Source organism: Chenopodium album, chromosome 8 (genome assembly GCF_948465745.1).
Source record: "Chenopodium album chromosome 8, dcCheAlbu1.1, whole genome shotgun sequence".
Classification (NCBI taxonomy): domain Eukaryota; kingdom Viridiplantae; phylum Streptophyta; class Magnoliopsida; order Caryophyllales; family Amaranthaceae; genus Chenopodium; species Chenopodium album.
The window spans coordinates 41,995,167-42,022,031 of NC_137841.1; the positions used below are offsets into that span (position 1 = coordinate 41,995,167).

Here is a 26,865-nt window from a genome sequence, read left to right on the forward strand (position 1 = left end):
TTTGTCCAAGGCATTCATTACAGCCAACCTATGTTCTCGGGATGTCGCCAAAAGTTTCCATACGTTCATTTCAACTTTTATCTTCTTGAACTGTTTGATGATATCATTATCTTCAATGATAGGTATGGGAACTTGTTGTGTGGTTGGCATGGGTTGTGTTGAAACGGGGGGTTGCATTCTCCCGGATCTTGTGAGGACGTCTATTGATGAATCTTCTTCAACCCAAAAGTCATCCATGGCGTATGACACCGAAGGTGGAGGTCCTACCATGTCTTTTAAGTAGACGTCTTCTTCATCGCTGTCCCAAACTCCATTAATACTTGCATCCTCTTCTTGTGGAACTTGGACAAGCTTCTTTTCATCAATCATTTTCTGAATTAAATCCTAGAATTTAAAACAGTTTTCGATAGTGTGACCCCCTAATTGATGATACTGACAGTAATATCTATCTGCCCTTTTCAATGATTAGAATGGTCTCGGTTCGAGAGGTTTGATCTCGCCACTCTCGAAGAGCATTTCGAACATTTGTATATATGGGATCCCAATTGGAGTGTAGAGTCTATTACTCTTCTTGGGTTTTTCGGTGACTTGTAAAGGAAAACGTTTCGCCTCATAAGTCGTTCCCATGGGTGTGAATTCTCTCTTAGGTTCATCTTTCGGGAGTGGAACCTCGTCATATTTCTTCTGAAGTTCCTTTATAGCCTTGAGAGTTTCACGTAGCAAATGCGATCCTTCCATCATAGACAGTGTGAGCGATTGTATGTCCTCTTTACTTGCTGGTTCTGGAAGGTTATCCATGGCGTCAAAAAAGATTTCCTCCTCTTCTTCGATGGCATGGATTTCTTTAATAGGTTTGATGAGAGACGAGGGGTCAACCTCGTTTTCCTCATCAAAGATAGCCAAGGAATGAGCGAGAGGCGCATTATCAATACTTGGCTTCTTACTGGCAGGGGACAATGGTAGCTTGTTGTTATCGATTAGGCCTTGGATAGCTTCTTTAAACTTCCAACAGTTCTCGGTGAGATGGCCCCTACCTTGATGATACTTGCAATGTGCATTGGGGTTCCAGTTAGCCGACCTCTTTTCGACTGGTGGGTCCCCTAATGGTCCAACAGGAGTTATAAGACCTTTTGCATTTAATCGATCAAATGCGGTGTCATAACTCATGCCAATAGGAGTAAAGTTCCTCCTAAATGGTTTCTTTTGTCCTTGATTATTCATAGCAAGGACTTCGCCTAGGTTAAAAGTGCTAACGTTGTTTGAGTGGGTGGTTTTGGAAGAAGAAGGATTGTCGTTCTTCTTTCCTTTCCAGCCACTATTGGAGTTATTGTTGGCAGCTTTCAACTTAGCCAGGTCGTCTTCAATATTGATTCCAATGTCGTAGACGGCCTTGAAGGTATGGAGATTATTTTAATACTTGAGATCCTTGGAGTATTTTTCTTGAAGGTTTTTGATGAATAACCTTACAGACTCTTTTTCACTCGGCACCTTGATCATCTTAGTTGAGGTTTCTCTCCATTTGTTAAAGAAGGAGGTGAAGCCTTCGTTCTCCTTCCGCTTAAGGATTTCAAGTTCCCTATGGTCAGTCTCAACTTGAATGTTGCATTTGTATCTATCAACGAAAGCGTTTGCTATGGACTCCCAGGTGGAGGTTTTTTCTTTCTCGAGAGAAAAGAACCATTGTTGGCAAACGGTCTCGAGAGATAGTGAGAACAGAGAGGGGAACACCTTCTTGTCGATACCCTTAATACTCATTATTGTTTCGAAGGCTCTTAAATGAAAATAAGGGTTATCGGTTGCTTTGAATTTCGGGATGTCGTTGGCATTGAACTTCTGCAGAAGAAGATCTTTGTCCACCGAGACCCCTTGTGAACTAATCCCTTGAAACTTGTAGTCGCTAGATCGCTTGCTTAGACTCTCTTGCATGAGGTCCATCTGTTGTTGTTTCACGGGATCATCGACCTTAAGGGTTAGGAGCTTTAGTGCCTCAGTCACGGTAACCAGTTGGTTCATGAGCTCATTGACTTCTTCTTGTGTTGCCATTATTGTCCTAGCTTTCCTCTTACGAGTTATGGGTTTGTCGAAAAGTTGGACTTGTACGAAAAGGTTGTCTTTGATTAACCGCCCTTCCTTTCTTGACCACGCGCTGTAATTTAAACCATTTTGCGTTTTAATTATTTGACTCAAATCGACCTTGACTTTACGGTTTTAAAGAGGAAAAATGAAAAATAGGTGCATATTTTTGGCAAAAATAATGTATACATTAGTACAAAATTAACCTCAAGTAACACCTAAAAAGTGTTACATAAAGAGGTAAAAGTGATATTATAGACAATAGGTAACGCTTTATTGGGTGATACTTCCGCCCATGCTACCTAAAGTCTTATGTAACACTTTGGGTAACTTATGGTAACACTTTCAAATGTGTTACTATAAATCCTTTTATGTAAACACTTTTTATATTATTAGTATCATTTTTAAAGTGTTACTTTTTATTTTTTATTTAACACTAATTTATCTTTAGTAACTTTTTTCAAACATATGGTATCACTTTATCCGATATTATGTATCACTTTTTTGAACTAATGTAACACATTGTTAATTATTAGGTAACATATGTCAATCACCTTTTGGCATATGGTAGCATTTTATTCGATATTATGTATCACTTTTTGCATACTAATGTAACACCTTATTATTTAATAGGTAACATTTATTATTATAATTATTATTATTTATTATTATAACATTCATTATAGCTATTTTTTAATTATAAAAATAATATTAATATATACAACAACTATGAGTGAGATATTAACATACATGATAGACAACAATTTTGATTGAAAGTATTTCATAAATCTTATAAAAAAATCCACAAACACCAATTTTAATGTTTGGCCAAACAATATAATATTCCAAACAAAAAGTGAGGAAATAAATACGAAAAACTTCAAATTTTCAAAAAATAGTCAGCGCGATAGCAGTAAACAACATTGATAAAGCAGCAGCTAGCTAGCAGAACGCATCAGCAGTAACAAAAGCTACCAGCAGACAGTAGTATGTAGCAGCAGACAACAAAAGCACACATCAGTGGTATCAAACAACAGTAGAAGGAGTCAGCAACAGATAGTAGTAGCAACAAAATAAACAGCAGTAGCAGCAGCAAAACAGCAGTAAGAGTAAGTGCTTCTTCTAGCATCATCACTTGTTATCCCAATCCTTCATCTTGATTTATTTGATCCTATGTGTGAATACATCATATATCAAACCACTAGAACAAAAATGAAAATGCAATAATAGGAGTTAGTGCCTTTTAAAAAAGAATACATTAACCTAGGACATGAACTATTAATACTGAGTTACTGACCCTCATCCTTCCATATGGTAAGTGTGCTAGCATTATCGAGTTTTTATGATCGGCTCCATATTTTTTAAACCTACAGTTGCCTCATACCTGCATTTTCCATCAAGTTAGTGAAGTAGTAAGAACTTTCAGACAATGAGACTAAAAATTTCATCTTGTGAGTTTTACCTTTTTACAGGCCATCTGTCAATAAACTCTCAAGTCAATGAGACTGAAAATTACATCTTGGGAGTAGTATAAGCACATGATTTCAAATTAACAATTCAAGCACTAATTAATATATTTTGGCAAAGTAATGAATAATTAAGACTATGATTGCTTAAGCATTCATCACCCTTCAATATAGCAGCACAAGAGTAACAAATGATTAATTACGAGCAATTTAATATTACTTGAATATTATTTGCATTATTTCATAAGTATAAAGTTATAAACCCAATTGATGAGGGGAGCCAGATGCATAAGTTTCCTTTGATCAATAAGTTTTCTTTTTAAAAAAACGCATTTCAATCCCCACCATTAACTTTAGCATACCTAACTAAGTCTGATTATCTCATAATTTATGGTAACTACCCTCATGAGAACTCACACTACTTTCTTGAGGATAACAAAACGTTATAATATAAACCAAAGATTCTTAATGCCTATTGTTACTATAATTTTTTGCTTACCAGCTTAATTAAAGAAGCGAGATAATTTGAAAAAAAAAAAAACCAACAAAAATAAATGGTAGTCACCTAGAAAATGTGGTTTCAATTAAGTAAAAGGTAGAAAAATGATCATTTTTACTAAGGGAAAGATTAACACATTAAACATAGCATGAACCAGGCATAAAGCTCTTCAATGAGACACTAAATTGTTGGTATACACATGGCTTCTTTTTTTTTCAGTTGTAATTCCTAGGATAGTTTTTATTTGATCTAGTTCAAAATGAAAATTTAAAGCATCTAGAGTACAAAAAACATCTCATACCTAAAAATACATTAAAAGTGAACTCCTATGTAATCCAATTCACCAATCTATTAGGCATTAAAGTGATTTGCTGCCAGGAAGACGAGGATAACAAGTGTTTCTGCCACAATTCAGAGCTAATATTTGAGATGACTATGATCAAGCAGTGATAGACCCGCCAAGTACTTGGATTTTCTTTATTTGCATCCTTCATTAGCACTCATAGCTTTTAAATAAAATCTAAGTTTTTTGATAAGGTAATCACATTAATAAAAAAATATACTATACCCCATAGGCTTTAAATTCAGTTCAGAAAATCATACGCAGTTACTTTACAAGGTATTATTTCAATCCTACATGAGAAATATAGTTCAAATTCTCACTCAAATGCATCCTTCAATAGATTATACATAGTTTCACTGCAATGAAATAGGCTAATATCCATAATCAGAAATATCAGTTCAAAACTCAGCCAAAAAACAGGTTAATTTTCAATATAGCTTACTTTTACATCAGATAGTTGAACAAGCTATCCATACTCAATCTTAAGTAACATGTTATGCTCAGCAAAGCCAACAAGAAAATTAGTAAGAGAATTCTAATCATTACAAGATTATTTGAAGCTCACTGTACATAGCTTACAGATAATCAACTATGGAGAAAAATGAACAGAAGATAAGCATATCAACGGTCTAGAAAATTAGCAGCTGTTCCACGCTCACAGACAGAGTATTCGAAGGAGTCTACCACCAATCGACGACTCGAATTCCGAAAATGACAGAATTTTTCAAAGAAATTCGTGAATAAAGAAACTGAATTTGTAAGATAAGGTGGATTTTGACCACTGTATTCTTCAGGAAATTTTGCTACATCTGGATAATTTCATGAAAAAATCGCAGTAACTATCAATATGTGATATAATCCAAGCATCGCATTTATTTACAAGCTAAAGCACAAACTTATTCCCAGGCGGCAAACAGAACGAAATATAAGGTCTATAATATTGACACCTAATTTTACAACAATACATCAATATACACCCAATTTTGCAACAATACAACAATATACACCGATATTCATGATTGATTTCAGCAAATAAGTAATACAGGTACACAAAACAAAAGCTAATTTTTAAAAATGGGGAAGAGGAAATTGGAGAAGACATTCTTATAAAATTATTGATGCTTAAATTAAAATCAAATAAACCCACAGATTCAAGATAAAATAATTTACAGATGAAATTAACAGATAGTTTCACAAATTTGAAAATTTTAAGCCTTAATTTAAAAAGAAAACACACCTACTTTCAATCTAAACCCAATGATTCGCTCATCCATTATGAGATGAAGGTTTTTCGTGCGGTTCAAGGGGGCACTATAGTCATCCAGCGGCGGCGAGGTTATACAACCAAGTTGGTTAAAGAAAAGGAAACCCCAACGACCATCTAGATTCAGAAGCCGATCATAGTACTTTAGGGTTTATATGATAATCAATATGTATGTAGGAGGCAGAAAATTGAATTCAATTAATTGACGATGAACCCTGGATTTTGAATTGCAAATCGGTGATTTAAAAAATCATTACCTCTTAAGCCGTTTCTAATCTTCAATAAAGGGGAATGCTCAGATTTGCAGAGAATTGAAGAAATTTTAGGATGTAGTCGCTTCAATGTAGGAAAAGATTAGAAAGTTGCTTCAATGATGGAGCATGAGCTTCGATAAGGACTTCATCGAACCATCAGCTTGACAGAGGAGAAAGAAGAAGAGTGAAAAAAGAGGCTGAAGTTTTTTTTTTTATTAATTTATTTTTTTATTTTAAGAGTCAATGAAAATAGGGTTAATTCCAAGAAAACCGTAGAGAAATTTAGAAAAAATAAATAAATAAATTAGTGTTACCATAAAATGTTACTTATTTTAAAAGTGTTACTTTGTCATGTTACCTACGTTAAAAGTGTTACTTTAAGTGTCACCTTCTACAAAAGTGTTTCTAGAGTGTTACTTATAAATTTATAATTATGCATTTCAAAAAGTGTTACAAAAAATATGTTACATAAACTCAATTATGTACTAGTGATATATTTTTTAAGAACTAAGTATGGTATTTAAATTGGAGGATTAATATCCGACTTACCCCCCTAAAAAAATGACGGAAAAAACGCGCATACAAGACTCTCGTAGACATGGTCAAAGTATGTGTATTGGTGTGTGCGTTGAGTGTAAGTGACATGCTTGGACTCTTGTGTAAGACCATGGGACTTAGTGCCTAGACTCAATTAATAACTTAACAAAGTAATATTGACAGTAAAATTTAACCGAATTACTTAGCAAACTGGTTAATTAGACACAAGGTGATGACTCGATCAATAATCCGAACTGTCGTCAAAACGACAGGACTGGCGCCTCTCTTTGCAGTGTAGCGCCAGACGACAGAGCTGTCGCCAGGCGCCACACTCCACAGAGTGGCATCACAGTTCAAACTTTGGCGCCATTGCTGGGGCTTCAATCTGAAACTGTTTTCGGTGTTATTAATCAACAGGGGTATGCCTAAAGTCGTACTAGGTCAATTCTGGTTAAAATATTAAACTTTATTTACTCAAATTAATTAATTAATTAGGCAAAGTTCTTTTAGTCATTAATTTATTTAATCTCAGCACAAGTCAAACAAACGGTTAAGAGAACATAGTATATGCACAACAAATAATGCACAATTAGTCAAGTAGGCATAATATGATGCAATGAGTTTGCAACCTAACCATGGCTCTAGTTCTCTAAAGTTCGGGATATGGGTTAGTCAATAGAGGCTCCATGGTTAATTGTCCGGATTCACCGCGCGGAAGCCTAACCATGAAGGGTTGGCGCGGGTGGATGGGACACCGCGAGTTTTAGAAAAAAAAACTCGCTTCCATGGTTTGGTGAATTCAACAATCTCGGATGTACCCTTTGTTGCTCAGAGCGTTCAATCAGGTAAATGGAGCATGAATTCCCAGAGGGTTATGTCCATAAGTAGAACACATATGGGTTTCAGAAAAGTTAGAAAAACTCAATCAGGAAGTAGGATCGAGCGAACAATGCTAAAAACTAGTCGAAATTAGAACGCATATTTCTGGCTCGGTATTGGAAGAATTTGGCGCCATCAAACAGAGATTGGCGCCGGATTTTGGTTGTAGCGCCTGGTGACAGAGCTGTCGTCTGGCGCTACAGTTAAAATTCTGGCGCTAATCTTTGTTCGTTGACGCTAATTCCTACATGCCTCAGCAGCTTTCTGTGCTCGATAAAATTTTCCAGTTTCGCGTAGTGTTATTTCGGTCCTAGTTGTGAAAGATATTCCTCAAATTTCCTACGTGTAAAATCCTATGTTTTAACTCATTACGGATGGTCTTTCCAATGAGATCCTTTTTTATGCATATGACAATAATGTTAATCAAAATTACGCACATGAAATACTTAGAACGTTTCGAGTCTCATCCACTCATTCTAAATCATTGCCGAAATAAATTTCAGGAATTAAAATAGAAATCCTCCCCAGTGGAGTCGCCAAAAACTGTAGGGAATATTTCAAGCATTAACCCCTAGCTTGAACCCCAATGTGATCATACACTAAAGTACGGTGGCGTCCAAAGGGAAAGAAGATAGAGTAAAAGAGTCGCCAACAAGTTTTTTTAGGAACTTGTAAACCGTTCACGAGGTGAAGGTTACACCCCTTAACGATCCAAGAGATCGTCAACTCCATAAGGTCTTGAACCAAATAGGGTTCGGGGATGAAGGTACAAATCCAATCTAAAAGAGATTGAACCTGCCCTAATAATAGGCCTATACTTTATTCTGATCGTATTCATGTGCGCTTTCTGACTAACATACAATCAATAAGATTAACTCGAAACCTGTTTAATCTATGTTGGTTGAATATTAATGCACAAATAAACTATTATTGGCGATCACTTGAATTATAATCAAATTAACCCTAAACAAGATTATTAATTATCTTATTAAGCGTGATTACAAGTACAAATTCCCTTTAAACATGCATAAAAGGCGTGATCAAGCAATAACAATAAACAAGCATCAACCAACATAATAATAATCAAAATAATAATTAAAATAATAAATATAATAATCAAAACAATAATAAAAATAATCATGAATCATGTTAAAGCATAATAATAATAGCAAGATCCTAAGCATGATACTAACAAGATTAATAACAAACCCTAGGATGTCACTAAGCAATAAAAATCATATTTTTAGCCCTAACATGATACTAACAATCATAAATATTAGGAAGAACATAGGAAGCATCATATTTTTAATCATACTTGATATTAAAGTTACCCTAGACATGATACTAGGAATAAAAATAACAATCTAAACATGATTTCTATATCACAATATAAATTAAACCATTGAAGTACTAAATTGGATGTCTCGTACCTCTTTCTAATAACAAAATACACACGTTAGTAACTTCAAGGAAAATAATAAACAATTAAATTAAATAATTGAAACAGAGATTTGGGACCAAACCCTCAGAAATTAAACCTTTCACGTCTAGGGTGAAGGCAACTTCGAATATGGCTAGGTGTATCTAAGTCTAATGAATGCGGAATTTTGTATTTGAGAGAAAGCTAGTTTAGAAAAGAGAGAGAAAGAATAATCAAGAGAATCTTGATGAGAGTTGGTGAATGAAAACGGAGCTTTTAGGAAGCTATTTATAGAGAAAATCAGCCAAAAAAGATAAAAAAAAATTAAAACAGAGTTTTGACGCGCAAAACGAAGTTAGCGCCAAACGCTGACGTTAGCGCCAGGCGCTAACGCTAGCGCTAGGCGCCAAGCGTAGCGTCAGGCGCTACTGCTGGCGTTTGGCGCTGACTAAGTTTTTGACGCGTTTTTTAAAAATCAGATAGAAATTGCCGTACATGAGGATAAAATCGTAGTTTCCTCAAAAACGTTCTTTTATTCTGATAAAAACTCTAAACAGTCAACAAAAGTCAATTTATCAATGCTAATTAAATTGGGAATGAAAAGAACCTTCTAGAAGACTAAAACCATTCCTAATTGCATTAGGAATGATAAATCCATATTAGACCCTCCTCTAGATCATTGGACCGCATATAAGGTTCAAATCGGGCCCAGTTTGGTAATTTGGCCATAACTTCCTCAATATTCATCGGAATTGGGCTTATAATATATCGTTGGAAAGCTCTTTCAAGCCCTATCCAACTACACTACTATTGGACCCATATCATGGACCAACCAAACTGAATTGGCTGTTTTCTTAAAATAGGTTTTCAAAAACAGAGAGAAGAGAAAAGAAATCAAAACTATCCGCAACACTAAACTTTCCACACTTTCACTTCATTCGGTTATGATTCGACGTGAAAGGTACTCATCACCGGGTTTGGTTTTGGGGAGACACAAATGGGTGTCTACAAAAGCCCTCACTTTGACTGAGTTTGGAGAAAGGGTTTTATTCCTCCATAACTAGGTGTTTAGGTTTCTGTTTTCTTTTAATTTTCTTGTTTTTGCTTGTTTGAATTTTCATTTCCTTGGTTATTGTATCCTCATTTGGAATTAAAAAAAAAATGTCAAGAGCATATACAGTTGCATGTGTGTGAATTAGAATAACAAAAATATACTCTACAAAATAAGAGCATATACTCTCTTTGAATTAAGCAATCTAAAGTTAACTAACATGGACTAAATATATGCGGAATATCCGTGAATAATATTGATTGAAAAATAATTTTAAAAAATCAAGGATGTTATATTAGAGTATCTTTAATAATAAGATCTTTGACAATTATACAATCTACCAAAAATTACAAAAAAAAAAAATAAAACACTCTAGACTATATATAGTTGTACGTGTGCTAATAAGGGTAGCAAAAATATATCCTACAAAATAAGAGCATATACTCTCTTTGAATTAAGCAATCTAAAGTCAACTAATATTGAAAAAATATCTCCGTGAATAGTATTAATTGAGAAAAAATATTAAGAAGTCAAGGATATTATCTTGAGTACCTTTAGTAATAAGATCTTTAACAATTTATTGTTAATATAGTTTACCAAAAAAAAAAAAAAAAACACGTGTCATGTTTTAGTTTAGTATATAGATATCTCTTATCATAGTGAATGTCATTGTTAATATAGATATTAAACACAAATAGTATTGTAAATTATGTGCATATATATAATGATTATGTTAAACGTCATACATGGTAAATATTTTAATTATATCTTCAGAAAATATACATACAAGATATATATGTATTATTCTTAGTTTATTAGTAAGAGAATGTTAAATAATTATATTCTATATTTATGTATATCGCTTAGTTTGTTAAATAAATATCCTTGTGCATAATTGTAGTTAATAAGTTTGTTAAAGAGCAACGGAAAGAAGAAAGAGATAGTTTGAATCCTTGCCTTCTCATTAGGAACGTATGGATTATATACAAATTACAAGAGCATAATTAGCCTAAACTTAGGAATTTGATTAGCTAAAATTATGCACAAGAATATTTGCTTAACAAAACTAAGTGATATACATAAATACGGAATATAATTATCTTATATTCTAACATAGAAAATATATTTTCAAATATTTATATATTGAGTATTAAAAAAAAATAATAAAAAAAAGGGACACGTGGCAGCCACGGAGCTAATGTACCCTTTTTTAGTATATAGATAGATAGATAGATTTTTCTGTTTTTTCTTTGTGTAGTGTTCTATGTTGCTTGTTTGTTTCTTGGCTTTAGCCTCATTTGAACCAAAAAAAAAAAAAAAAAGTGAAAGGATAACTACTTCTTCCGTTCTTTTTTACTTGACCCACTTTGACTTTTACACTATTCACCACCTTTTCTTTGACCATCTTTTGTGAATGGTATGTAAGGAAAAATATATTCATATGATATCTTTTTGAATTCGTCTTAATAAGTACTATCACAATATACAACTTTTATAATTTTACTTATGAAAAATTAAAGTTATTGATCACTAAAGTTTTGCATTAACAGGTCAAGTAAAAAGAACAAAGAAAATAATTTATTTGTAACATTAGGTCATCATAATCAGGCGATCAAAATGCTTCTTGTGTCATTAACGTCACTTAATAATTTTACAACTCTTCAAAATATTTCATTTACCAAGAGCATATTGACCCTCAGATTTTGATGATCCATGGGTTCAAATTGATTCGCTGTTGATCCAGTACTAACAATAATTATCATTTAAAAAAGAAAAAGAGAAAGAAAGGCCCATGTCTTCTGCATTGAAGTGAATACTCATTATCACATGTTTTCCACTAGTGTCAAATTTGATTTTCGTGTATTATTATCATGGACACCATTTTTCTTGCTTGGATCCACCTGCAACTTTCATTCAATTATACTATATGTCAACAACAATTGAATCTAAATTAAACTCTCCCGATATTTCCTTTGATTTACTCAATTATTATACGTAGTAGTAAACTTTTGTTTTATACTTATAAAGAATAGATGAGTAGATGTAAGGAAAACATGAAAATTAAATACATGATAAAAGTACAATACTTAAGGGTTATTCACATTTATTGAACTAGGCTGAACTATTGGAGTTGAACTGAACCGAATTGAGTTAAAATGAATATTTTATGATAGAGGGAAATTAGGAGCTAAAGTGAACTGAACTAAAATAAACTGATAGGAACTGAATTGAACTGAGATAAACTGAACTGAATTTAAATTAAGCTGAAGTGAAAGGAAAAAAAAAAATAAATAAAAAAGTAAACGGTTGTGACTTGTACAAATGTGAATAACGACCGTAAAAATGTATGAGTTTATGGCTTTATGCTATCTTCGCCTGATTTTTATTCAATCAACATAAATTATTACTTCCTCCGTTTCTTTTTACTTGCAACACAGCCTTGTGGCACGTGTTTTGAGGTCGGGTTTATGTAATGTAAACGGATAAATTATTCATTATAATTTTTACAAATGATACTTAACCCTATTCTAATCTTCGTGTAAAAATTATATTGATAAAATAGCTTGTTTACCCTCACTAATCATCTCCTAAAATTGCGTGCCTAAAAGGTGTGTTGCAAGTAAAAGAAAACGGAGGAAGTATTAGTTTTGTGTCCCGTGTGATGTTTGGGGTTTTTTATTTTATTGAATACCTCCGTTTTTTTAGTTGACACATTTTGACTTTAGCACTATTTACACTCCCCTTTCACCATGTTTTGTGATTTAAATTTAATGAAAAATATAGTTATGTAAGATGTTAGATTTGTTAAGATTTATATTTTCAAAATATCACTTTTTTATACTCCCTCTGTTTCAATTTGTTAGTCTCATATACTATTTTGGGCGTTTCAAAAAGAGCTACCCATATTGAATGTATTCTACTTTTAACTTAGTTTTTATTTCCTATTTTATACATAATAAATTCTGATCGCTTAGATTAATTGATTGTGAATTAATGAAATGACTCTAAGTAAAGAAATTACTCCCATGATTTATGCAATTATGGCTAATGCTTTCCTAAAAAATTCAAAAAAAATTAAATAAGGCAAAACTATTTGTGAATTGTTCTTTACTTTAATGCTAGATTCCACATATTCCCCTTTTCTTATTTTATATGATTGATTCCATATGGGACTATCATATTAAAACGGAGGGAGTAATTTTTTTTAATAATCTAGTATGTACAAATGTACCATAAATCCCAAGTCATCTAACTCTCGGGAAGGCATCGAATCCAAAGAGTATCATGTTATTCATGTATTGACTGTGTGTAGTCAATATATACTGCTTTTGTAGAGGACTTTGAACCGTAGGTTATTTCTTGGAGCGCCAGAAACCGAGTTCTAGTTTGACTAGTATTTGTTTTCTGTAATTTCTGTTTGTAAATAGCTAAACACTAGGTTAATTTCCGTACCATAAACGGGTGTTGAATAATTATAATAAAAATATAATAATTATATATTTTAAAAAAATATGAATCAATCGATCAATTTCAAACCGCATAAAATATATTATTTTGTATTAATATTTAAATATATATATGAAGTAGTTAAAATGTGCAAGTTGATGTTTCAGGAAGTTTACTTTGAATTATAGATAAAATAAAATCATAATCTAAGTGCAACCTTTTATATAATACTTTTGTAGAAAATAGTTTTGGCGGAAATTTTTTTAATAATGCATTGCCAAGTGTCCTTTAGATTCGCTTTTAGTAATATGTAATTGATTGATTCATTGATTAGCCAGACTAGAGAACGAGCATATTTTTGCTTCAAGAAAATTCATTTAATCTACTTCTCTTAAGGAAAACAATGATTACAACCTTAAACCAAAGTGCCTCAGCATACAATAGTTATAAAGACCACATATAACTGGCAGAAAATACATTAAAGATTCTTCTCTATTATGATATACAATTACTTAAACCCCAGCTAACAACTCTTCATCTTCAAAACTCAAATTCAATGTCTGTAACTTGAAACCGGCTCCTTGTATAGATTCTAGCAAACTAGATGCTACTCCAGTCGCTTGAATTGTTGTCTGCTTCGTAAGCTACAGAAGGATACCAATAGCATTATCACTAGAACTATTTAGAACTAAAAACAAGTTTGAATAAGCAACAAAAATTTTGTTAATTGTTCAATCAATATATTGGTACGATTACTAAAAAGATAAACTGAAAAGTTTTCAATAAAAAACAAACAGACAACATGAACTTTCACAACAGTAGGAGAGCACACAAGGATATAGTTGTTCGAAATGATCAATCATATAGAAATTAGAGCCGTAATGAACTTGATCAAGTTAAATATACTAAAAAAAATACTAGTATATCTTTTAAGTATAAACTAATGTTGAGTGCTATCATAATAGTTGCATTGCACTGAGATAGTTTAAAAACAAGTAGACAACACAGTAGCCAATAGACAAATTTTTTTAAGATCAAACTGTTCTTTCTCACCTCAACATTTGCAATGCCCTCGGAAATCTGAACCTTCAAATTAGAAACACCTTCTGCTCCCTGAAAAAGTTAAATTGTAACACTAATAAAGACAATAAATTTCTGATTTAAAGCAAGCACAAAATGATGAGATTGAAAATGACAACTTCTGGACATTCATAGGCATAGCCCAATGTACCCAACGATGGAACTATATATGAAATCAATTTTTATAAATTGTGCATATTAACGTTGATAGTTCATTATCCTGAACCGCTACATCTACCCGAGCTATTAAATTGCACCTGGTGCTAAGTTAATCGAATTTCTTATGTACTTTCAATTCGAGATACAACAAAATTTAACATTTGTCGGATATTCCATCTATCCTGTCTACAATGGGCTTCGGGGTTGCCAATGGGCTGCCAAGGAGCAACACTCCCTTTATAAAGCCTTATTTTGGCATCGGCATACAAGAATGTCCGTTCAAGACAAGCTTCAAATGGGCTCAATGTTGAAGGTCAGCTATAGCTTAGGATGATAGGTCAAGCTAATTTTTGAGAATATGTGCGAAAATTATATTCTAGCAAGAAAATTCTCTATAAACACCTTGCTCCTTTGAACAAATATTAATTCTGTGGAAGTGTGTATAACCAACTTGTGTAGAAAGTTCCTTAAAAAGGTGGAAACATTTTAGAATTAAGAAAATTCTAGGCATAGGTGCGTAAGGGGTAATAAATAGGCATTCCCTCATTAGTAAAATCAATCAATACATGGTACTCTCATTCATAATAAACAAGAGCATTTTTTCATGTTCACACTTTCCTGCGAATTTTGAGCTCTTTCATTCGGACAGGTTCAGGTACAGGTTCAAATATGATAGAATTTCCAAATCTTCATACACCATAAAAGTTTAATTGCACCCGGAAACCTTGTCCCTAAATAAAAAAAGCTATATTTTGTAACAGACGCGAAGCCAGGATTTTTGGCTTTTCAAGTACTGGGGCCGGACTGTTAATAGATAATTGAAAAAATTAAAATGTACTAATATTTTATTGTATCAAAAAAAAAAAAAAGTTAAATTTTACTCTATGATTTTTCATAATAGCAAAATCATCAATAAAGATTTAACACTAAAATTTACCGGAATCTCTTATTAACTTTTCTATATATAAAAAAAATATGGTGTTTTTTATTTCATGATATCAATACAAAAACAATAATATCAAATTAACTAGCATATAACCATAAAATTTTAATATTTTATATTAAATGTAAGCAATTAGCCTAAATTTCCACAAAAAAATAGCCAAATTTATTAAATAATACAAATATATTAATCTTTATTATAAAAAAAAAAACTCTCATTAAAAAACACAACTCTTTAACCACCTTCCTTATTCACTAAAATTTATTCTTTGATCATGATTATGAGTTTATAATAAAAAATAACTCTCTAAAACTTGAGAGTTTCTCTCACTAAAGTGAGTGTCCCTTTGGAGTTCTTGGTTTTCTCAAACCCTAACCCTAGTTCTTGGTTTTCTCTTCAATCTCCCCCAAGTTCTTGCTTCTGTCACTTTCAAAAGGAGATTGCCTTTTGATTTTCCGAAATTCCAATGCATGCTAAGCCTATCTCCTACTTGTTTTCTCCAAATATCTTGCCATAAAATCCCTTCCCTTTCCAGCAGCTTTTAATTTGGCCAATAGGATTAGGGGAGTGCGTTTCTTTTATCTTGAGCCGAGCAAACTTAATCTCTTCTTAATTCTTGCAAGAAACCGTTGGAGCATTAATGTTTAGACACTTGTTCCCCATGCACTTGGCTTGTTTCAAACACTGACATTTACCATGGCTATTTAATTCGAGTAATAACCCCTTTTTTCTTACAGCACCTCTTCACCTCTTCTCTTTGTCTTTAGTTTTCTTCTTGTTTCCTTCTTCCTCTTCACTGATTATTCTCTGACTTATGGAGAATAATAACCCTCCTCCTAATGGAAATCAGAATAGACCTCATAGAATGGGGTTTCTTGTCACTCCTCTTCAAAACTTTAATGCTCTAGGTATTATAAACTTCAATAGATGTGCTATTGGAGTATTCATTGGTCCCAACCCACCACCTGTTTCGTACGTGCAGCACATCATCAATCAAAGATGGGTGTCTAGGGCACATGTCCGAGTTCATCGTACTAGAATTTTTTTTATATTCGAGTGTCTCGATCAAAATGATTTGGACGGACTCGTGAGACAATATACGACAACTTTCGAAGGCCGCCTTATTAATATAAGGCGTTATGATGTCAACCTCATTCCCCAACAAATTAACTTTTCAACCTCCAGACTATGGGTTCGAGTTTACGGCCTCCCTTTTCAGTTTTTAACTGAAGCTTGGGCAAGGCGTATCTTTTGTCATTTGGGTTATTTGGATCTATTAGAACCAATTACAAATGGCAGACTTCCACAGAGAGCTGAACTCGAGGCTGTTGATTGATGTATCACTGCCTCTCATACCAGGCTGCTACGTTCCGCTTTCAGATGGGCGTGTTATCTGGGTGTATTTCAGGTATGAGGGGGTCTTCCGTTTTTGTAAGAGATGTGGGTGTGTGGGTCACAACTCAACTAATTGTCGTTTGAGAATTGATGTAGCCACAAGGCGTTTATCTCGACGTCTTGAGGCAGTGGAAAGGGATGGTCTAAGGGTATTACATGGACCCTTAGATTATCCCTATTATACTAATTATGTGCAAGGATTGCACGATGTTTATAGGTACAGAAACATGGCTGTCAATCTAACAAGGTTGGAGGAACCCGAGGATATACCTTTGGCAGAGCAACAGCAGTTTCAAGAAGCGTCTGACTCCGATTTTAACTCGGATAACAGCGATGATACGGTGTATTTCTCGGGCTCGGATAGCTCGAGTGGAAGTGAGGTGGAGGATGGGAACGCTAGGGAAGCACGGATTGGTGGTGCAGCGCTGCGGTTGTCCCCTGGAACGAGATTGGGACTACATCAAGACCCCTATGCTGCTTACACAATGCCAAATTTAAACACACCTGCTTCACCCCTCCATCTAGGACTCGGTTCGAACCCAGCTCCAAACACAAACCAAAATCAAATTCCTACCTTGAACCAAACCAACCAGCCGCCACTGAGTCGTGGTTTCAGACCCTATGGCGCTTTTAGAAGGGATCCAATAAGCTCGTATTACTCTCCCCTCGAAAATTTTAACCCACCTCCACTACCCAGGTTTGGATCCTCGACCTTTGAGGTGGGGGAATCGTCGGCGGCGGCGGAAGAAAGGGAGGAAGGAGAAGCAACACCGCACACCTTGTTCCAGGTCCTTGGTATCAATAATTGGGCTAGAAATTCAGAAATTCCGGATGGTCAGAGATCGGGTCTGTTGCAAGATATTACAGAGCAAGGTTTCTCGGCGGATAACGGCGGCGATAATACAGGGGGGGTCACCGCCATAATGCTGCCGGAGCCTCTACCTATGGTAAATAATCAAGCTTTTGATGAATTTTTGGATGCTAACCATCTGAACTTTGTTGAGGCAGGGAGGCGTTTTGTGCAATCCCTGACTAACTCCCGAGTTGGGAGGCCGTATCAGGGGGCTAGGGCTCGTTATGTACCTGATTGCCCAAATTCCTTTGGGAGTGAGTTCATGAATTTTCCTTTAACTGAGTTTGATCCACCAAATTCGCCGGCTTCGCAGATAGGGATGGATGAGTTAATAAACCAGCTTCAATCTGACATGAGTAATTGGGGAAGGAAAAGGCAGAGAACGGTGGAAGACACTCCACTTAGATCGTGTGATGATGATAATGTGCGTGCAAGCTCTTATGATTTAGGCTGGGTCGAGAAGAAGAGATTGAAAACTCTTAATAGATGGGCTGAGAAGGGAGGCTTTAGTATTTGGCACCGAGACAAGAACAATGTTTTTGAGTTCCGATCAAAGGCTCTATCGGACGTCGACCCTGCTCGATTGTGGGGTGTGAGTCTGAGTGATTCTCTTACTCGTCGAGTGGGGAAAAAACGGGCTGCTACTAGTTCTTCAAGTTCGTCGGGCCCAACAAAGAAACAACAAAGAAACAGAAGAGTGGGGATGAGGTTACTTCAAGAATATTTTCAGATTTAGATGAGTTTGACTTTGAGGTTCAACAGATACTTGCTGATTCAATGGAGTTTACGGATGGTGAGGCGGCTGCGCCGGATCAGCCCCCAATGGATTTATGAAATTCATCTCGTGGAATTGTAGGGGGCTAAATGACCCACTAACCCCTACTTATCCTTATTTAGTGTGGTTGATTTCTAGTAAGTTGCCTACTTTTATTTTCTTGTCGGAAACTAAGATGTCTTTTAGTGATGTTAGTAGTCTTGTAGCTAAGTTCTCCCCAAATTTTTCTTGTGGGGTGGACTCGGACGGTAGTAAGGGGGGTTTAGCCTTGTTTGGGTGGTATCAAGGGGATGTTACTTGTATTGTATCCTCTCAAAACTTTATCTTTTGTAAGCTCGTTGAAGCTAATGGAAGTAGTAGGAACGTTTTGTTTTTGTACGGTGCGTCTAAAGTAGAAGATAGAAATAGTGTTTGGGATGATGTTTCTTTACTACTTTCTTTGACCCCTAATTGCTTGATTATTGGGGATATTAATCAAATAGAGAGTCTAAGTGATAAACTTGGGGGGTCTCTACAGATAAAGGGTTTGGATGATTTTGTAGATTGACGTTTGCAAAATGGGCTTTGGGAGGTACCTTTTTCAGGGCCTAGATACACATGGTCAAATAAACGGCAAGGGGATCAACTAATCATGGAAAGATTGGATAGAGCATATACAACTCAGGAATGGTTTCAAGATTTTCCGGAGGGGAGAGTGTCTCATGAGCCAATCATGGCTTCCGACCATGCTGCTATTTTGTATGACACAACATCTAACGATTATTCGATCAAATAGAGCCTACCAATTAGAAACATGGTGTCTATCCTTACCAGAAGTGATTCTTATGATTGAGGAAGCTTTTGATATGCCATGGGAGGGGTCAGACATGTTCCGATTTGCGCAGCGGAAGAAGTGGTTGAGAAATAAGTTGCAGCGGTGGTGCTTACATAATAAGAAAATGTGGGGTGTAAATTGGAGAGAAAATTCTCTGGTTGTGGCGGCCCATAGTGCTAATATTAGCACGGTTCAACATGGTTCGGATTTTGTGACTATGGTGAATGAGACCTTAGATCGGGCCAAGTTGGGTTTCACTTACCGGCAACAAAGGATGAAAGAGAAATGGATACAGTGCGGTGATATGCCGTCTTGCATGATGTTCAATAGGGTCAAACAGAGGAAAAATAGAAGGGAAATTCTTACTCTCCGCGATAATAACGATGAATGGACAACAGGACGAAGGAAATTCAATCACTCATTAAGGCCTCTTTGTGGGAGGTGTTTCACCCATTGAGGATCTGGAGGGGATAGGCGAAAGGATTGATTTGGCCCTTCGGGAGCTTGATATTCCCCGGATGAAGGAATCAGAGAGTATACGGCTAATTAAGCCTTTCACGGGTCAGGAGATAAGGAAGGCGATGTTTTCCATCCATAGGTCAAAGTCCCCGGGACCAGATGGTTTTATAGCAGAATTTTTCCAACGTGGGAGACGGCGGGGGCAACAGTGATTACGGCGGTCCAATCCTTTTTTAACACCGGTTACTTATTAAAGGAATTTAATTCCTCGATACTAGTCATGATTCCCAAAGTGGAAGTTCCAGAGGTTGCAGCTTACTTTAGGCCGATTAGCTTATGCAATACGGTCTATAAATGCATAGCAAAGTGCATGGTGAACAGAATGAAGAGTCTCCTTCAAAACCTCATTTCAGAGTCGCAGCAAGCTTTTATCCCGGGAAGGTATATGGAGGATAATATTCTGTTAAGTCATGAGTTGGTTCACTTCATCAATACTAATAAAGGGGACTCGTATAAAGCGGCTATAAAGATAGATTTGTCAAAGGCGTACGATAGAGTTAACTGGCTTTTTCTACTAAAAGCCTTACAGGCTTATGGTTTCCCGCCAAAGTGGGTGCATTGGATCTCTCAGTGTGTGTCGACTGTATCGTACAGAACTTTGGTAAATGGGCAAGTCTCAGAGTTTTTCAAGCCTAGCTGTGGCTTAAGACAGGGGGATCCTATGTCTCCCTATTTGTTCTTATTCTGCATGGATGTGTTTTCAAGGATGTTGACGATGGGGAAAATCTAGGGCAAATTAAGGGTCTCGAAGTTACTAGGCGGTCGCCTGCTATCTCACATTTATTTTTTGCTGACGATGCTATGATTTTTTTACAGGTTACAGAGGACTCGTGTAAAAATCTAATGAATATTATTGACAGGTTCAGTGATATCTCAGGACAGCGTTTAAACTTTGGCAAATCCTTTGTGAAATTCAGCAAATTGGTGCCGGTGCACAAAGCGGAGGAGTTTAAGAGGATTCTAAAGTTTGGCCAGGTTCAGAATTTGGGGATCCATCTAGGGGCTCCATCTTCCGAAGGGAATGGGAGGGCTTGGTATTCGGGCGACGGCGAACTTGAATGATGCTCTTCTCTTTAGACAAGTGGCTAGGATGCACTGTAATCCTCAACTTTTGATAGCTCGATCTTATTCACCGGTGCATGCTTGCACAATGTGTGATGGAAGGGCCTCGACCGCAATTCGGGCTAATGCTTCCTAGGGAAGAAGGGGTCTCCATAATGTGGCAAACAAGTTGGTGTGAAAGTTGGAAATGGTGAAAAGATAAACTATGCCAGTATGAAATGGATGAATGGTGAGGTGCCTGTCCTTAAGTCTAATCAGGTGCTTAGTGGGATAGGAGCAGGGAAGGTAAAAGATTTACTGACCATTTCCCATGAAAGAAGATGGGATGCTGGGGCAATTAGGCAAAAGTTTGAATGGGATTCGGCACGACAGATTTTAGAAATGGAGATTCCTTCTACAAACAAGGATGACTTTTTATATTGGAAAGGTCATAAATCTGGGGTCTATACGGTCAAGACAGGATACGCGTTCTTATGTCAACAGAATCGAGAGATAACTAATGGTATGAGGGAGGATACTTTCTTCAAGCTGATTTGGAAGCTGAGGATCCCCCCTAAATGGAGCATGTTCCTGTGGAAGCTGATTTTAAATGGGTTAGCCGTTAAAGCAAATTTACTTCGTAGAGGGATTCCAGTAGAGGATGGTTGTGGGGTTTGTGAGGACAATGTGGAAGATTTGCAACACCTTTTTCGTTTATGCTCTCTGGTTGGGTATGCTTGGCTTAATTGCCCACTGCATATCAGCTCTGAAACTGATGGGTCTACTCCGTTGCGACAATGGATCCAGAGATATATCCTGTTGTTCTATAGCGAGGATGGGATTGATAGTGATCGTGTCACCACCTTTATAAGTGTGTTATGGGGTCTGTGGACGGCTAAAAATGGAAGAATGTTCAGGTATGAAAATGATCATATTCCGGCGCTTGAACGACATTTGGAGAAGGGCAATAAGGATTTATCTATTTTCTTGAAGTCGGATGTGAGAAGTTTGGGTGTGATACAGGAGATGGAGGCCATTGGGGACCTCCGCCAGGTTTTCAGAGAGTGCGTATAGGTAGCGCAATTGAAGAGCCAATCAACGACTTTGACAACAGAAAGTCACAGTCATGTGCGATGGGTCGTGGCAAAAACAGTCGGGGAATGGTGGTTATGGTTGGGCTTTTGCTCTTCCGGGTAAGGAGATTTTGAGGCTGGAGGGGGAGGCTTTTGCAAGGCAAGTTCGGCACTACTTACAGAGCTTATGGCTTGTCTAGAAGGGATCCGATGGGCGTTTGGTAAAGGCTTCAGGAGAATTTGGGTTTATACAGATTCAAGCGAGGTTGTGAATTTAATTCAAAATTCGCAACGTGCTGACATGAGGTACTACTGGACTATCCAGGAGCTCCGCCAACAGGGGGAGCAATTACAAAGCGGTATGATTTGGAAGGTTAGCAGGGATCAAGTTGGCAAATGAGTGCAGAACCAATTTAAGTAGCTTTAGTATTGTTTAATTTTCCTTTTTCATTTCAGTTTGCTTTTGTCAAAAAAAAAAAAAAAAATTTATTCTTTAATAGTATAAATATATATTTTAAAGAGCCATATCATTGAAAAAATGGACTGCAAATCTGGGTCAGGCCTCCACCAGCTCCACTTCCCTCCATCCCTATTCTATAAATCAACCCAACTTTATTGAACTTAACCTTATTATTTCATTTTTTGTAAGTTTCTCTCCTATTAACAAGATTTTTATTTTGGGAAGAAAAATTGTAGGGAGTCATATACTACTAATACTATATTATTTTCATATCTATATAATTAGATTTTGCTAAACTAATTCGTTGAAAATACACGTAAACACAACCTTACATAATTTATTTATTTTTTGGATATTACATGATAGTCCTATCCAAATAAAACTCTTATGGCAATTTCACTTATTTGTAACTTCAACAGAAGTAATAACAAAAGTAATTATAAATAAGCTTATACTTCCTCCGTTTTCTTTTAGATGCAACACACACTTTTTCACAGTATTTAAGAAATGTGGGGTTCACATGATATAATACACTTTAAAATGGGATGAGTGGTTGTTAGAAGTGTAATTTAGTGGGCCATGTGCTTTAAATAAGGAAAATAGTATAGTTTTTCCCTAAAGTAACTTTCCTTTTATAGTGTGTTGCAAGTATTGTGACATTTTCTTTTTAGGGAAGTGTTGCAAGTAAAAGAAAACGGAGGAAGTATATAATAGAAAAAAGGCCTATTTATAATAAAACTTTTTCAAAAAAAAAAAGGATCTCGACTAATTGATACATAATATTAAAATACAAATGAGCAAATACTTTCAAATGATAAAAAAAAAAAAAAAATGAGTGTGGTTGTACCAGATCTAGATATAATTGATTGGCGACAAAATTGTGAATTTTTGTTTCGAATAAGGAAACAATTTAGGTTTTTTTTTTAAATAAAATAAAATAATGTGATCAATATCTTTTATAAAAAATTCTATTAATTTTCTAATAATTCAATTATTCGTACAATATTTGCCTGAGAAATCAATGCTAATAATACATTCAAATTTAATTGATATTGATGAACTACCATTTAATTGCACTTTTATCTACAATATTTGAATATAATAAAATATTTACAATTTTAACGGAATTAGTGATGTATGGTCATGGATTCATGAATATTAGTATAGTAATAAAATTACAATGTATGGCTATAGCATCTACAAAAATTCAAAATTCAATATAAAAAGTTACTCTGTGCTTTAAAGCTCTTCCCATTTTGATTGTGTGGGTTTTCAAAGCGTTACTTCAAATATAAATATTCTTATTTGCATATTAATAAAAAAAACTATAACAATATATTATGTTCTAAATATTGAGAATAATTTAGAAGATTTTTCATTTTATAAATGGTGCCGAAATTCCTAATAAGAACAACAAAAAGTAACGGAGAGAGTATAAAAGCTAAATTTGTAGACAACTATCATAATTTAGTTCTCGCAATTATGACTGCAACTATAATTTTACTCCATACTAGATTCTATAGAATTTGAATAACTATTATAATTTTATTAAAAGCATTTTAAAATAAAAATACGAGTACTTATCTATTGGGATGAACCTATCCAAAATGTATTTAAAGAGAGATATCAAGAGATACCTCTAATGCTTGAGTCACATTTGGGATAGCTGAATCTGTCAACGTTCCTTCTGCCTACAGTAGCGGTAGAATTAGTGAAACAGAAATGAAAGTTTACAAAATTGAAAATAGCAAGATGGACATCAAGAGTAAAGGAACAATCGAAAGTATAATGATGCATTTTTAAATCACAGGCAAGTATACAATTACAAAGTTCTACCATAAGTCTAAAAGATGCCAACACTTCAAAAGATGAACAATTTCATGATATTGATAGAAAGCTCAAATTGAGATAAAACAAACCCATCTGAATCTATTGCCAATGATTCACATATTAATATTAGATTAGATTAATTATATACAAAACATCTTTTGCCAGAGCGAAGGAAAATTAATGAAAAACTCACAACAATGAATTTTTGTGGTTGAATCATATCTTTTAAACTCTTATTGTATTATGTCAGAACCATCAATCCAAGTATCCAACTAACATACTGGTAAAAAATTCTAAAACAACCAAAATATTACTCGTATGTTTTGAACCATAATTCCAGACAGAAATAAGTCTGATATCAGCACATCAGTGCATGAGTTTTTTCATCTAGATTGTAATTATTCCATTTCTTACCTCTACAGCATGAAATGAGAAAATTGGTTCAAACCTCAATTGTTCTATCATCTTGAATACACATTTGGACACACATCTAATAGATATCAAAACAATACAAGTAGAATCCTTCAAATACGATATAGCTTACAGAAATTTGCTCTATGCCAAAACTAATCCTACAAAACAATGTGTTACGTATCATACAAACATTACTATTGTACACAAAAACCAAACTTTTTGAGTTTTCCTTGTATTGTTAACACCAACACTAAATCTATAATAAAAGCCACTGAAAAATTCTATCACTAAGCTAAAGTTGTCAATAATTAGTCCACAATTTACCCATCCCCAAAGAGTTGCTGCTCAATCCGGGTTTGAGGCATGTTCTCCCATCTCTTCCCTGTGCTAGAAACTAGCCTTACACCAAAATATTTCTAACATCTCTATTCTGGAAAACTGTACAGTATATGAAATTCAATTAGATTTTGCAAAATATAATCAAGAACAGTAACACATCGTCAATAACCCCCCCCCCCCCCAAAAAAAAAAACCCCCAAATTCACCCATATTAGCCAAAAAAAACACAAGAACCCAATTGCCGCAACAACATTAACACTCTAATTATGTAAGCCAATTTAACCAAAATTTCATAATTCTACTAGTTTTTGCAAAATATAGTTAAGAACAGTAACACATCATCAATAAAACCCCAAATTCACTCAAATTAGCCAAAAAAAAAAAAAAAAAAAAAAACCAAGAACCCAATTGCCACAACAACATTAACACAGTAACTAAGTCACCCAATTCAATCAAAACAGCTAAAATTGAATTATTCATAAAAATAAACCATGAAAAAAAAAAAAAAAAAAAAAAAAAAAAAAAAAAAAAAAAAAAAAATAATAATAATAATAATAATAATAATAATAATAATAATAATAATAATAATAATAATAATAATAATTTGAATGTACCTGAAAAAACATTATCAGCTTATCAGAGGGGGAAACTGGGATGGCTACAGTTTGCTCAGGTGAAGCCTCCTCTTCCGCAACAGCCGCCGTCTCCGCCGTTTCTGGTTCTGGTATTTGAGCTTCTTCCTCAGCTGATTTTGCCCTCCTTAATTTGGAATTATGGGTCATTCTCAAATGCTGGAAATTATGGGAAGAAATTACATTTTTGTGGAAATGAATTGCAGAACAATGGTTTATGGGAGAAGATTTCAGATAGTGGGTTCTGTAAAGCGGAGAAGTAAATGGTCGGAATGCTGAGATTGTTGACATTGTTACAGGGTTTCGGAGTGTGTACGAAGTTTGAGTGTGGAGTGTTGGATGGAAGAGACTCAAAGAGGTTATCCTCTGTTTATCCACCAAGAGTTTGGGTTTTATTTTTGATTTTTATTGTCTACCTCTTTGTTTCGTAATAATTGCAACACTAAGTTCTTCTTTGGTTTGATGTAAAAGGTTTTCATGGAATTTTTCCATTTTTTTTTCCATTTTCCTTTGTTCGATTTGTGTGGAAAACAATTTTTTCAATGGTGGAAAATTCCATTCTTAATGATGGAAAACATTTTCCTTCCCCAAACAAGGGAAGCCACATTTTCCTCTCTCCTCCTTACCTCTTTTTTTACTCCCCTCTCATTCATCCTTACATTTTCACTCCTATTTATTTATTTATTTTTCTTGGACTTTTCTTGTATGCAACCAAACAAAGGAAAACTAATTTGCAATTGTGTTTTTCCGTTTTACATTAAACCAAACGGGGCCTAAGATATGCATAAAATTTTAGGAAAATTATATAACTAATATATAAAGCTAAACTTTTACCCTGGTCACGAGGCAACGACATTTGGCATTACAACTTTTCGCCAAGTGTCGCGCCACGTTGGATAGATTTAAATAGATTTCATAAGATAAAAAAGTTAGTTTAGAATTCTATTTGGATAAAATTGTTAGTTTAGACTTTTATTTTCGATAAAATACCAATGTTTCAGATGTACAAATTGAATTATAATTTTATTTTAAGAAATTATTAGATAATTATTTTCAAAAATTATCATATAAATTTATTTTTTATATTATAATATTTTTTTGAAACGAAAGAAGTAGTTCAATGCGTAAAACATACATTTATAATATATATCCTAATCGGTTAAAATAATATCTTTCACAATCTAATAGAATTTTATTACTATGTAAACCTGTCAATTAGGGTTGGGTCATGAGTCATCTCGGATTAGATCACTTTAGGTTACGAGTCAAGAAATGTTCAACCCTTGCCCAAAGTTTTGGGTTCAA

At 34.7% G+C, this 26,865-nt stretch overlaps 1 protein-coding gene and 1 long non-coding RNA gene across 2 annotated transcripts; both read right to left on the bottom strand.

The window, feature by feature from the left end:
- Nucleotides 1-4,066: 4,066 nt before the first annotated feature.
- Nucleotides 4,067-6,105, bottom strand: LOC145556059 (uncharacterized). The gene is made up of 3 exons (XR_014091701.1): nt 5,903-6,105; nt 5,619-5,762; nt 4,067-4,558 (listed from the first exon to the last, which is right to left on the bottom strand). It is a non-coding gene; the product is annotated as an uncharacterized LOC145556059 (long non-coding RNA).
- Nucleotides 6,106-13,588: 7,483 nt separating this feature from the next.
- LOC145641835 (uncharacterized) lies at nt 13,589-25,934 on the bottom strand. Its single transcript, XM_081692816.1, has 4 exons — nt 25,543-25,934; nt 23,983-24,036; nt 14,287-14,346; nt 13,589-13,877 (listed from the first exon to the last, which is right to left on the bottom strand). Exons 1-4 carry the CDS (start codon nt 25,849-25,851, stop codon nt 13,746-13,748), a joined length of 555 nt encoding a protein of 184 aa, XP_081548942.1. The 5' UTR covers nt 25,852-25,934; the 3' UTR covers nt 13,589-13,745.
- Nucleotides 25,935-26,865: the final 931 nt, after the last annotated feature.

Excerpts from the sequence above, each read along its gene's own strand:
- LOC145641835 (XM_081692816.1), bottom strand. The coding sequence starts at position 25,851 with ATGTCAACAATCTCAGCATTCCGACCATTTACTTCTCCGCTTTACAGA. Across the intron at positions 24,037-25,542 it reads AGCTGATAATGTTTTTTCAG|GCAGAAGGAACGTTGACAGA; the intron begins GTACATTCAAAT and ends CCGCTACTGTAG. Across the intron at positions 13,878-14,286 it reads AGGGCATTGCAAATGTTGAG|CTTACGAAGCAGACAACAAT; the intron begins GTGAGAAAGAAC and ends ATCCTTCTGTAG.